Raw genomic sequence first — 12,731 nt, forward strand, 5'->3', positions numbered from 1 at the left:
GCTTTCCTGACGAAGCTCTCTCTATTGTGGCTTACGCCCTTGCTCGTTGTCTTGTGTGATGTGACACATCTCTTCGGCTGCTTCATCAATCTTCTTCTGGAGTTCAGCCAGCCGAATCATCTTATCCCTTCTTCTCTCCACCTTTTGGTGGATAGCTTTTAGATATCTGATTTCTTGGTGTAATTCTTCTTCCTATGGTGTTGGGCTAATGGCTTTTCTTTTCTGGCTTCGGGCCTCCCTTAGGAGGAGCCCTTCTTGATTGGTGTTTAGCGGCGCGAGGGTAGCCCCTGGCGCTACTACCTTCTTCGGTGGCATGCCGAAGGTAGTTGTTCGAGTCCTTGTCATCGAAGCTGGTCGTTCGAGTTCACCGGAGGTGGGCGCCAATGTTGGTCACTTGTTCTCAATTGTCGTGAATCAAGAGCAAGGCAACACATTTGTTATATGTTTAAGACCTTCGTCCTTTGAAACATTATTCCCTCTCGGGTATAATGAATCTTAGACGAAGGTTATAAAGGACAAGACCTCGTTATCCACAGATATAAAAACATAGTTACAAGTGTTATATAATGTCACATATTTACTTCATAATAAATGTATTGATATAATCAAAATTCGTATTACATTGATACATTCGGCTTGCTTGAAGGTAATGACGCGAGTACAATTACAATCCAGTGTGAACAGTTGTTCATCTATTTATAGGCAATCATACAACTTCGTATGTTATTACATTTATACCCTTGACGATTACACACAAGATTTACAAATGTCACAGGGGCATCATCGTCATTTGTATTCGATAACTTGAACAACACCTTCTCTTTATGTTGCCTTTCTGCTTCATCGTGACAAAGTTTGCTTCGTCGTACTTTACTTGAGTTATGTCGAAGCTTTTCTGGTGACGAAGCTCCTGTAATACTTAATAGGATGCTGAAAACAAATAGTTAGCCATGTTTTTGAGAACCTTCGGAAGACGAAGGTCCCAACAACTAGCACACATTTGAGACGCGCCTAGATTTGTCCTTAGATCCAGCTATGACACGGTTGCGGTCACCAACCTGTAGTAAATCTTCTAGTAATTAAAACCAGTACTGAAACTATTAACAAGGCTTCCTTCCATTGATTTTTATATTGGTTTTTAGGAAACTGATACTGAAACTATGGGACAGAAGCCCTTTTGGCCACAGCTATAGAATAGACTATTTATTATACAAGTTTGTTTACAGGTGATTCACCAAATTCTTAGGAAACGATGTAAGTTGCTTGAAAAAATTGTAGTACTAATTTTAAAAATATCGAATTGTGGTGTTTGAAATTGTGAATTTTAGTAATTTCAATTAAAAGGGCATGTAGAACCTTGAGCTTTTGGATCAAATTTTCAAGTACAAGAGACACTTAAGATACTGCATGATATAATAAGATGTCTTTAAAACTAGTCACATCATAAATATAGTTGAGAGACAATATATACGAAGAATCGTATAGTGATAGACTATTCGTGAAGAGACCATATCTTATATTTTTTATTTAATCCTTTAAAGACTCATCGATAGAGGATATTCAAATGTAGTTGTATATATCCTTATACATGTTTAAATTAAGTGGTTTTAGATACAGTATAAACACAGTTTATGTAGACAAAGAAGCTAGAAAGAAACAAATGGAATTGAGATATATGGTTGCTCGTCGATAGAGTTGAAGGCTGATCCTCCAGAAGGGGGCCAGCCCCCATTTGGCCTTTGGGCTACAAGTAATTTGAATAGACGACATGCATTATTTTAGTCCATTTGCATTGCATCTCTATATATACACATGCAATCCTGAACACCTCACTTACATCATTCCCAGACTACTGCTTCCACCTATGTCCATTATTTCCGCCAAGTCGAGAACGACATGCAGTCGTAGTATCATGGATAACCACCTTATGTCGTCCTTCACCATCCTACTGCTTTCTTCTTTTGCTGCAACGGTTGCATATCCTGCTCGCAATGAATTACAGCCTAACCAGATGAAAAACCACCATTCTTCTGTATCATCATACAACCCACAACCGAAGGATTTCCCAACTGAACAACTCTACCGCGCCTACCTTATAATCCAGCGCTTCAAGAACACCATCATTAGCGACCCCAAGAACGTCACTGCCACCTGGATTGGTCATGATCTCTGCGGAGAAACGACCTATGTGGGGTTCTACTGCGGATCGCCGGCAGGAGGAGATAAGAAGTTGACAGTCACAGGTGTCATTTTGAATGGGTATAATCTACATGCACCAACGTTGGAAGGTTTCGTCAATCAGCTCCCTGATCTAGCTCTTTTCCATGCTGCTTCCAACAATTTTGGTGGCGATATACCCCAACTAACCGGCCTAGGGTACATGTACGAGCTCAGTGTCGCCGTTAAAGATCTGCAATTACAGGCTCGGCCAAAAAGGGATATCCCTCCGGATTCTACAGTGGGTTTGGGCGGCAACACTCACGGTCACGGGCATCTTGGTAACTGTATAATTGCAGATTTTAACTTCTCATTTAACGTCGGAATCGGTAAGGGTCACAAATTTCCAGGTTTTACGGATGCCAAGGCTCTCCTTCTCAACCACAACAATTTGTCCGGTCCACTTCCGTCAAACCTCGGTTTCTCAAAACTGAGCTACCTTGCCCTCGCCAACAACAAACTCACCGGGCCAATCCCACCGTCAATCAGTAATCTGGAAGACTCTCTCTTCGAGGTACTCCTTCTCAACAACCAGCTCTCCGGCTGCCTCCCCCACGAGCTCGGCATGCTCACCAAGGCGGCCGTGATTGACGCCGGCATGAACCAGCTCACCGGCCCAATCCCGTCATCTTTCTCGTGCCTAATCAGCGTCGAGCAGCTCAACCTGGCCGGAAACCGCCTCTACGGTCAGGTACCCGACGCGCTCTGCAAGCTTGCTGGGCCCGCTGGCCGCCTCGCCAACCTCACGCTGTCCGGCAACTACTTCACATCCGCCGGGCCGGCATGCGCGGCGCTGATCAAAGACGGAGTGCTGGACGTGAAGAACAACTGCATTCCGGGGCTCACCAACCAGAGGCGCCCGGCCGAGTGCGCGGCGTTCCAGAGCCAACCAAAGACTTGCCCGGCAGCGAGCACTCAGGTGACATGCCCCGCCGCCGCAGCTTCCAGGAACGCGGCGGCGCCAGGGGAGAGGAAGGTCAAGGATTACTCCAGCTACGTGACGTACGCTACTCTGCATGACTGAGCCACACTGGCATGCAGTAGGAGACAGAGTGCCTTGCTGGCTATGTGTCTCTTGTATTCAGCATGAGTGTACCCTAGCGTGTGTTGTTGTGATTGTGATTGCTGTCTATTTGCATTATTGTACGTGTGTTGCTGTCACATCTAGATCATCCCATTATTTGTACGTCCAAATCCATTTTATGGAAAGTATTGTTGGTGTTTTATTGAAGTTCTATCCATACTTACATGTCGCTTAACCTGCGTAACTTTTGGATATGGTAGTAACTTTGGACATAATAGGTTACAAAAGAATAAGAATGGTTCCAATGCCGATCGCTATCGACCGTTGACGTATCGGCCAGTGACATAGATTCGACATCAATTGACATCTACTAGTTTGACTTCAACCTTAGCAATTTCGATCAGTCGGACGGTGGGTCTATCGACCGGTGGATTCCAACTATGTTGGAGCCAGAGTTAGTCGATATCGACTAGTATGTTGGACAGCTAGGTCGGTACCAACAAGCTAGTTACACATGGCCGGTTTAGATTGATTAGGTTCGGTTGATACCGACTCGAAGTGGTCGGTACTCGGTACTAATAGGCTTTAGCGAAGTGGTGTATTTTGATTGATCCATACGTACACATCATTTAACAGTTTGAAAGTGTTGAATTCCAAAGAGTCAAAAGAAATTCTAAATATCTAAAAAAATCCTAGAATCTAGTCTATAAATAAAGGGGAGTGTTTGGGTTCATTCATATCTCTCACTCTCTATTTCACTTCTACCACTTTCTATTTCACTCCTCTCGATCTCCTTTTACGCCACCAAACCACTCTTGCCACGCCTTCCTTACGCTTTGACATTGAGATGATTGAAGATGAGGTACTCGATGTGTTGCATAAAACTATGATGGATGCAGCAGTGAAGCTTGCCTTCGGATCTTCAACGAGAGGGAGAAGGACTACATCAACCACGATCATGAATCCTCTCACAATCGGCTAATGCGAGACTAATTTAAAGACTTATGTGTCTACCCTTCGCTCTTCTTTCATCATAGGTACTCTATGTGGAGGAGTCTCTTTCTTCAAATCTTGAAGAGGTTCGGTAAGTATTCCTCCTATTTCACTCTTAGAATTGATGCACTCAACCACAACTGTTTCTCCCTCCATATAAAATGCAATACTGTCCTCTGCATGTTTGCTTACTGTAGAGTTGCTGACTCCATTGATGAGTAAATAAAAATAGAGAAAAACTTGGCCTTAAAGTTCCTTGAACATTTCTATAAGGGTGTCATTTCATTTTTGGTAGAAGTACAGTGGTCATTCCACTCTTGATGATCTTAGACATCTTTTAGCTAAGGGGAAGGAGGGGGATTTCATGGTATGATAGGGAGTATAAATTTTATATATTGGAAGTGGAGGAAGTATCACATTGAATAAAAAGTGCAGTTTACTAGGGAACGTTGGATCCCCTACCAACATGCTCAAGGTGGTTGAGTCATATGAGTTGTTGATTTTTCATGTTTTTAGGGTAGCTAGGTTGAACAATGACATCAATTTGTTCAACTAATTATTGTTGTTCACTAACATGCTTAAGGGAGAAGCATTAATGAGAACTTCACGTTGAATGAACATGACTACAACCAAAGATACTATCTCGCTAATGGCATCTACCCTTGGTGAGCCGTTGTTTGTCGAGATCATTCCTCTCCCATAGACTCTAAAGTAATGGATGTTTGTTGTATGCCAAGAGGACGAGCGAAAGGACGTAGAAGAGCATTTAAGGCCCTCAAGGCTCTTTTCCATATTCTCGCTAGCCCATATCATTCTTTTTATTACCAAGCAGTCGTTATGATCATGTTTGCATGTATCATTCGGTATAATATAATCATTGAGGATGAGCATGGAGGAGCATATATGATGTGGACAACTATTGTCGAGTCCTCTGTTGCAGCATCAACCATCATTTCTAAAAACACAGGTGTCGGCGTTTCGGACCCGCGAGGACCCTCGACCGACTAGTGAATTTGACGCTGCGTATCCCTGCCCAGATGGGTTGATGCAAGATGAAACACAAGAGGGAGGATGAGGCTTATATTATCTTGCACCGGGGTGCTCGTAGTAGGGGTTACAAGCTTCGCGAGAGGGAGAGGGTTCGGCCTTGAGGTGAGCCGTCTGAGTTAGCCTCCTCCGCGTCCGCCCTCGCCTCTCCATGGGAAGGCCCTGGACATCCCCTTTTATAGATACAAGGAGATGATCCAGCTGTACATATGGGGGTGTAGCTGTGCGCTAACGTGGCAGGCGGAGAAGTGCTTGAGCCCTGTAGAAGCGTAGCTAGCGTTGTGGCCCGGGGTCCTGCTGACGTTTCTTTGCCTTTGTAGAGAGTTGAGAACAATCGACGTCATGGATGCATGCAGGGAACCATCATTACCTGTTACCGGAGTAATCTAGATGGGACACCGATCTTGTTCCTTCGTAGCCTGAGGCAGCTAGCTAGGGGTAGGGTAATGATGTATCCCCTGTGGTGTAGTTGGTCCGAGGCCGAGGTCGGCCGAGGCGGAGACTTCTCCTGAGGCCGAGGTTGAGGTCGGGCGAGGTTGTGACTCCTCCCGAGGCCGAGGCCTGGGGTCGGGCGAGGCGGATACCTTCTCCCGAGGCCGAGGCTGAGGCCGAGGCCTGGGGTCGGGCGAGGCGGAGACCTTCTCCCGAGGCCGAGGCTGAGGCCGAGGCCTGAGGTCGGGCGAGGAGGAGCTCCCTGTTGCGTGGTCGTGACTTAATGTCGTTAGTTTTACCCTGGTGGTTGGCACAGTAATCGGAACAGGGTGAAAAGTGTTGTTTTCCTGTCAGAACGATCAGTAAAGGGGCGAAGTGACTGCGGTCATTTCGACCTTGCCGACTGAGGCGCGCCTGTCAGGATAAGGTGTCAGGCGATCCCCGCATTAAATGTGCATGCGATACGGTCGGTTGGTAAGGCGATTTGGCCGAGGTTGCTATACGACAAAGTTCGCTCGAGCTTAGCCTCGGGCGAGCCGGGGGTGCGCCTGTTGCCTGAGGAGGCCTTTGGGCGAGTCGTGAATCCGTCCGGGACTTCTTGTTCTTACCCGAGGCCGGGCTCGGGCGAGATGAGATCGCGACCCTTGGCAGACGAGGCTTCAACTTTGAACCACGCTTACCAGTCTTAATGGTTTGTTTTGAGGCTGTTTTCTAGCCATGCTTAGGAGTATTGGGGGTACCTCTAATTACGGTACCCGATAGTAGCCCCCGAGCCTCAAAGGGAGTGTAGGCACTCGCTTGGAGGTTCTGCCAGATCTTTTGCAAGGGGACTAGCCTTTCTCGGTTATATTTTGTTCCGATGGGTGCGCGCGAGCGCACCCGTCAGGTGTAGCCCCCGAGGCCTCGGAGGAGTGGTTTGACTCATCTGAGGTCTTAATTCTTCTTGTGATTCCTCGGTCGGCCTTGTTGTTCCCTCATGCGGCCTGGCCGCAGCCCGGGTGCATGGTCAGGCTCCGAGTTTTCAAGCTGTTCTGTCGACGTGGTCAACAATTTGGCCGTAGCCTGGTGCGAGAGCAGCCTCCGAGCCTCTGCACGGAGCGAGAGGACGATCGAGGACTGTCTCGGCTTTTTATTGTACACCCCTTCGTCGCCTTTCTGCAAGGAGGAGGGGGGAACACGCCGTGTTACCCTCAGTGGGCACCGAACATGGTGTTTCCAGTGAGTTGCTATCGGGTGATCCGAGCGGACGCCCGAGCCCCGTTTGATAAGGGTCGGCTAGTGGCCCAGAGGCGTGCTCCAAAAGTACCTGCAGGTGATTTGCTGGACCCGGACCCATTTGATAGGGTCCGAGGGCTCGATGCCTCCCTCCGGTGGGATTCCATTATAAATCGTTCCCGATGGTCTCGGAAATGTCCTTGGGTACCTCGGGAGCATAGCCCGAGCCTCGGCCATGTAACGGACGTACCTAGGGTCATCCCTGACTCTGCATGCTCTGGGGTGGCTGTCGAACCCTTCCGAGGGGCCAGCCTTCGATCGCCTGATCAGTGAAGGGCTCAGAGCCCGAGTGGTCTGGGGCGGTTGCCAAACCCCGCAGGGCGCAACCTTCGAACCCCTGATCAGTAGGAGGGCTCGGGGCCCGTTTCCTTCGCTGAGAAGGATCCTTTCGAAATATCCCCTTTCCCGATCCCTGTGGCAAGAGAGAGAGAGGGGGGGGAAAGGAAAACAAGATATAAATTTAAACAATGTGGCACACCTTTTTTGAGGCAGTCATCATGACGGAGACGAAACAGGGCCCGCTTCGCCTGCCAGAGGTGTCGCGTGCCCTGCCAGGGAGTCAATGCGATGGGACGGGCGATTCGTGGGGCATCTGTTGCGTGTGCGCGAGTCGTTCGAGGAACGGAAAAACCGCTTTGCCTTCGAGTTTGAATTTCACGAAGGGTTCGAGCGAAGTTTTGGATGGATCTCGCCCGGGTCTTTATATACCCGGAAGAGGGGCCAGCGGTGATTCTTTACCCTGCCATCTGCGTTTGCTTTCTGCTTTTGTTTTCGCAACCTAAGAGAGTAGATAGAGAAGTGAAAACCGCGCACCTCATCCCCTCCGCCTCCACCGCTTCTGCTTGGTGATGGCTGACAAGGCGACCGTCATTCCGCCGTGTGACCCGTGGCCTTTCTCCACCATTACTATGGAGGATCTGCAAGCCCTTGTTACCGAGGGTTTGCTCCGTCCTCTCTCCAGCGGGCCGCAGGCTGAGTGGTTGGCCCCCGGGAGCGAGGCCGACCCGACTCCGCCGCCGGGGTACGTGGTCAGTTTCACCCCCTTCCATGAGCGGGGGTTTAGGATGCCAGCGAGCCGCTTCATGCGGGCGCTCCCGCATTACTACGGGGTGGAGCTGCATAACTTCAACCCCAACTCCATCGTGCAGGCAGCCATTTTCGCGGCGGTTTGCGAGGGGTTTTTGGGGATTGGCCCTCACTGGGACCTGTGGACTCATCTCTTCTCCGCAGAGTTCTTCGCCGCGTCGACGGACGTGAAGAAGGTCCGTATGGCGGTACGGGCTGGTGGCTGCACCCTCCAGCTGAGGTCGGGGCGCGCTCAGCAGTACATCCCTGCCTCTGTTGTATCTTCGAACAAGGGGTGGCAGAACCAGTGGTTTTATCTCAGGAACGACGATGGGATGCTTCCGCCGTTTTCTCAACGAGTGGTGACCACCGCCGGTGATAACTGGTGCTGGGGGGCCACCCGCGAGAACCAGGAGAAGCTCCAACCCATTCTCCGTGCCTTGCAGAAGTTACAAGCCGAGGGCCTTACCACTGCAGGGGTCGTCGCCACTATCCACCACCGGAGGGTGCTCCCATTGGCAGAGTAGCGGGTGCAACTTTCGGAGATGAAGCCGGGGGTTGATTTGGAGGGTTCGCGGATGTCCTCGACCTCCCTCTCCGCCGACGACCTCCTCAGGCGGGTAGCGGGTACGGTAGGGAGGCTGGATGCTGGCGTCCTTAGCTAGCCCCCGATGCGCCCCGACCCTGGGTATGTGTCCCTGGTAAGTGTCCGATCCTCCTTCTGTTTTGCACCATGTTTCCTACGTCTTTAGTTCTTACTGTTGGGATTTTTGTTCATCCCCAGGGGTTGAGGGGTTTTAAACTCTCTCGGCCACCATTCCCGGAGGACGAGGCGGACCGAACCGCGCGTAGGCTCGCCGCAGAGAAGGACAAGGAGAAGAAGGACGCAGAAAAGGCCCGAGCTCGCGAGAGGATGCGAGCTTGGGAAGCCTTGGAGAAGCGTCGTCGGAGGCAAGCAAGGGATGGGCTCCTGTTGGAGCCGTCGCCGGACACGCCTGATGACGACGACGATGATGATGATGATGATGACGAAGATGATGACATGGTGGCCCAGCTTGGCCTTAGTCCGGACCCGAGGCTGAGCCAGAGGTCGTCAAGCCAGCACCCAGGTGGGCTGGCGCCACCAACGTTTGGGGCCGGGACGCCGGGGTCCCGGTCCGAGGAGCGGAGGCGGGCTGAGGGGGTACTTGACCCCTTGGCCGAGATAATTGGGGTGACTCTGGGGGGTCAGGCCGAATTGCATGTCCCTCAAGAGCAAGTACCCGTGCCGGCCGTACAGGAGGTTGGTCCCCCGGCTGTCGTGACGTCACCTGGGCAGGCCGCCCCCTCGGCGCCTCGGGCGTCCGAGGTGGAAGCGGCGTCAGAGCCGGCTGTGGGGCAACCTTCGGCAGCGCCTGTGGAGACCGGGGCCCGAGGGGTCTCCCCGCAGGCACGATTGGCCTTGCCGCGGAGCGGGTAAGTATCTGAGGGTACCCCTGTTTCAGTTATTTCACTGTGTGTCTTGAATTTGCCCCTTCTCCTTTTCAGCAAGCGGAGGCAGGGCTCGGCTGGTCTGGCCCCCTCGAAGGCCCTTAAGACGAGGCCGGCCTCTACAGCTGGTGCTGCGGCGCGCCACGCCGGTTGGCTGGCCTCCGCACAAGGCGCCCTCCGGCGGGGGGCCTAGGCAGCACGTGCCGTCATGGGGCAAGCCTCCTAGGTTGACGCCCATGTTGGAGCGGCCATCATGCCGGGGGAGGCCGTTGATGCGGCTGTGGCCCCGAGCCCACCTGTCTTGTTGCCGGCACCGACATCGATTCCTACCGGGGCCGTCGCTGATTCGCCCACGAAGCCGCCTGTCGCCACCGATGTCGGGATGGCTGAGGCGTGTAGCATCCCAAAAATTCAAATCCTGAAACTTTCTCAAACTTGCTCTAAATTCAAAATGAATTTCAAATTTCATTTCAAAATGTTTGTTTGCGAGTTGATATCAACAAATAAAGTATAGTGGTCTATATTCTCTCTAAAATCCTCCTCAAAATATCCTACAAATATTTCCTCAGTGATCCCCCTCAAATTGTTTACAGAAATACTGCCCAGATATTTCCCTAGTGATCCTCTTCAAGTTCTTTCCAGAAATACTGCCCAAATATTCCACCGATATATCTCCAGATATTTTCCTCCTGAGAAATACCTTCAGAATCATTTTTCAAGTCCCTATAAATATTTTCTTCATAACTTTCCTCATGCTCATACGTATACGTATGCCTCCAGTGTCATACGGTGAGCTCTACAAGCAAATCTCACTTATACAAGACAAATACATGCTAATCTCCCACTAATCCTCTCATCCTCCCACTAATCCTCTCATCCCTCCCCCTAATCCCCCCCACCATGGCTATAAATAGAGGGGCAAGGGCCTCCTCTCTTCCCACCCCAAGCCATTTCATGGCAACTCTCTCCCCCCCCCCCCCCCACACACACACCCACTCCATGTTCCACACAAGCACACACTAGCACAAGGATCGTTCGATCGTTCTTCGATCGTTCGTCCCCTGTTCTTAGTTTGTTCGTTCGTTCGTCCGATCGTTCGATCGTTCGTCTGATCGTTCATGGTTCGTTCGTCCGTTCGTTCGATCGTTCGATCGTTCGTCCGTTCGTTCGTCCAAATAATCTTTTTCCTACCGTTATGCTGCCGAAATTCTGATCGTTCGTTCATTCGATCATTCGATCGTTCATCGTTCGTTCATAGTTCCTATTCATCGTTCATCATTCGTTCATAGTCCCTATTCATCGTTCTTCCAGATAATCTTTGTCCTGCCGTTATGCTGCCGAAATTCCGATCGTTCGATCATTCGATCGTTCATCGTTCGTTCATAGTCCCTATTCGTCGATTCATCGTTCGTTCATAGTCCCTATTCATCGTTCTTCCAGATAATCTTTGTCCTGCCGTTATGCTGCCGAAATTCCGATCGTTCGTTCGTATGATCATTCGATCGTTCGTCCGTTCGTTCGTCCAAATAATCTTTTCCTGCCGTTATGCTGCCGAAATTCCGATCGTTCGTTCGTCCGATCATTCGATCGTTCGTCCGTTCGTTCATAGTTCCTATTCATCGTTCATCGTTCGTTCATACGAACTATTCACTATCACTATTCACCATTACTATTCATCGTTACTATTCACATACACTATTCATCATCGTTACTATTTATCATTACTATTCATCATCGTTACTATTCATCGATGATATCTATAATTTCTTTTCCATCGCCACTATTCATCGTTACTAATCATCGTTACTATTCATCGGTCATCTAGTCATCCCAAATTTCAACTACTCGTACATCATGTTGTCCAGTCCACCTAAGACCAGCCAGACCCATATTCCAGTCATACGAACTCCGGTGACTGTGATTTTTCTTCCAGTAGGGAACTTCCCATCTGGTCACCCATCCCAGGTTTCTCCAAGTTGAGCACGCTTAACTTTGAGAATCCTTCGAACCAGGCTCCCAAACTCAGATTCCAATAAATCTCGTTTCTAAATTCTTATCAAACTATTCCCTACCCAACCATGTCATCCCTTAAGCATGGTCCATATTCCAGAAAACTCCCAAAATACTCTTGTCCCATATTCTGCCTATAACTCTCCTGTTCATACTAAGTCAGACGATTCATTCGTCACTATTCTCACCAACAGTGAACTTCACTGTGCTACACCACATACACCCAGCTATAAATACACCCAGCTACCCTCTCCCTCTCCACACACACTCAACACCCTCAGCCAAGGCAAACACCCCACCCACTCAGTTACTCTGCTCTGCCGGCTACACACATAGTGTCGCTTCGCCTCCAGTCCACCCTCCTGGTAAGCACCTCCGCTCCACCACCAGTAATATCACAACACCACATGACACAGATTCTACTCAAGACTCTACCCATCCATATATCGCTATTCTGACCACTATACTAAATATTTGTTGGTATACTTGCTGGTTTGTATGTTTGCTTGTTCATGTTGCATAGTTATCGGAGCGTTCGTGCCGTCTCGTGGAGGCCAGATCTGCAAGTCTACGCTAGGCGGTGGAGCCAGAAGCCAGTTCCGCGAGCTCCCCTTCCCCCTTCGCCGAATAAGCACGGCAAGCTCACTGGATCCCTTTGATGCATAAATTACCTATGATTTTTCAACCACAACCCTCAGCCTGTTATTTTATGCATGATATGATTTTGAGACAAGTTATTATGGCCACCCAGCCGCTTGCCGCAATCAATCCCTGATATATATGTTCCAAATGATTTGAGAACAGGTGTGAGTTTTCGAAAGAAAATGCTTTTCAAAATGTGTGTGATGAAGGGTTTTCACCCTTATCACCTTGTGAGTGGGATAATCAGGGACTCCCTGGTTTAGGGGAGGGCCTAAGGTGTTGGCTCAGCTGGTTTAGGCGTGAGCAGAAGGATTGTCCCCTCATATAAGGACCGGTTTGTCATCTTCACTACCTGTACTCTTTAATAGTACAACCACTCGAGACTGTGTGGGCAGTCACTCAATCTGAACTCGTACGGTCCAACCCCAGGGTTATGAAGGCTGGGGAGCACCGGGAGGATAAGGAGGGGGAAAGTTTTGTCCGGTTTGGACATGGCGGTGGCCTGACTCCTTCCGGATAACCATTAAGGTTAGGACGTGCGGGGAAAGAAAGAGAT

The 12,731-nt window shown here is 49.7% G+C and overlaps 1 protein-coding gene across 2 annotated transcripts; it reads left to right on the forward strand.

The window, feature by feature from the left end:
• The first annotated feature begins 1,851 nt into the window (after nt 1-1,851).
• Nucleotides 1,852-3,446, forward strand: LOC100856884 (uncharacterized). Of its 2 annotated transcripts, NM_001321129.1 has the most exons (2): nt 1,862-2,498; nt 2,568-3,446. In NM_001321129.1, exons 1-2 carry the CDS (start codon nt 1,865-1,867, stop codon nt 3,239-3,241), a joined length of 1,308 nt encoding a protein of 435 aa, NP_001308058.1. In that variant the 5' UTR covers nt 1,862-1,864; the 3' UTR covers nt 3,242-3,446. The 2 variants fall into 2 exon arrangements, with proteins under 2 accessions (NP_001241706.2, NP_001308058.1); NM_001254777.2 differs by having other exon boundaries at nt 1,852-3,423.
• The last annotated feature ends 9,285 nt before the right edge of the window (nt 3,447-12,731 follow it).

The sequence above is a fragment of the Zea mays genome, chromosome 4 (assembly GCF_902167145.1).
Source record: "Zea mays cultivar B73 chromosome 4, Zm-B73-REFERENCE-NAM-5.0, whole genome shotgun sequence".
NCBI classification, from domain to species: domain Eukaryota; kingdom Viridiplantae; phylum Streptophyta; class Magnoliopsida; order Poales; family Poaceae; genus Zea; species Zea mays.

Coding starts and splice junctions, on each gene's coding strand:
- LOC100856884 (NM_001254777.2), top strand. CDS start 1,865: ATGTCCATTATTTCCGCCAAGTCGAGAACGACATGCAGTCGTAGTATC.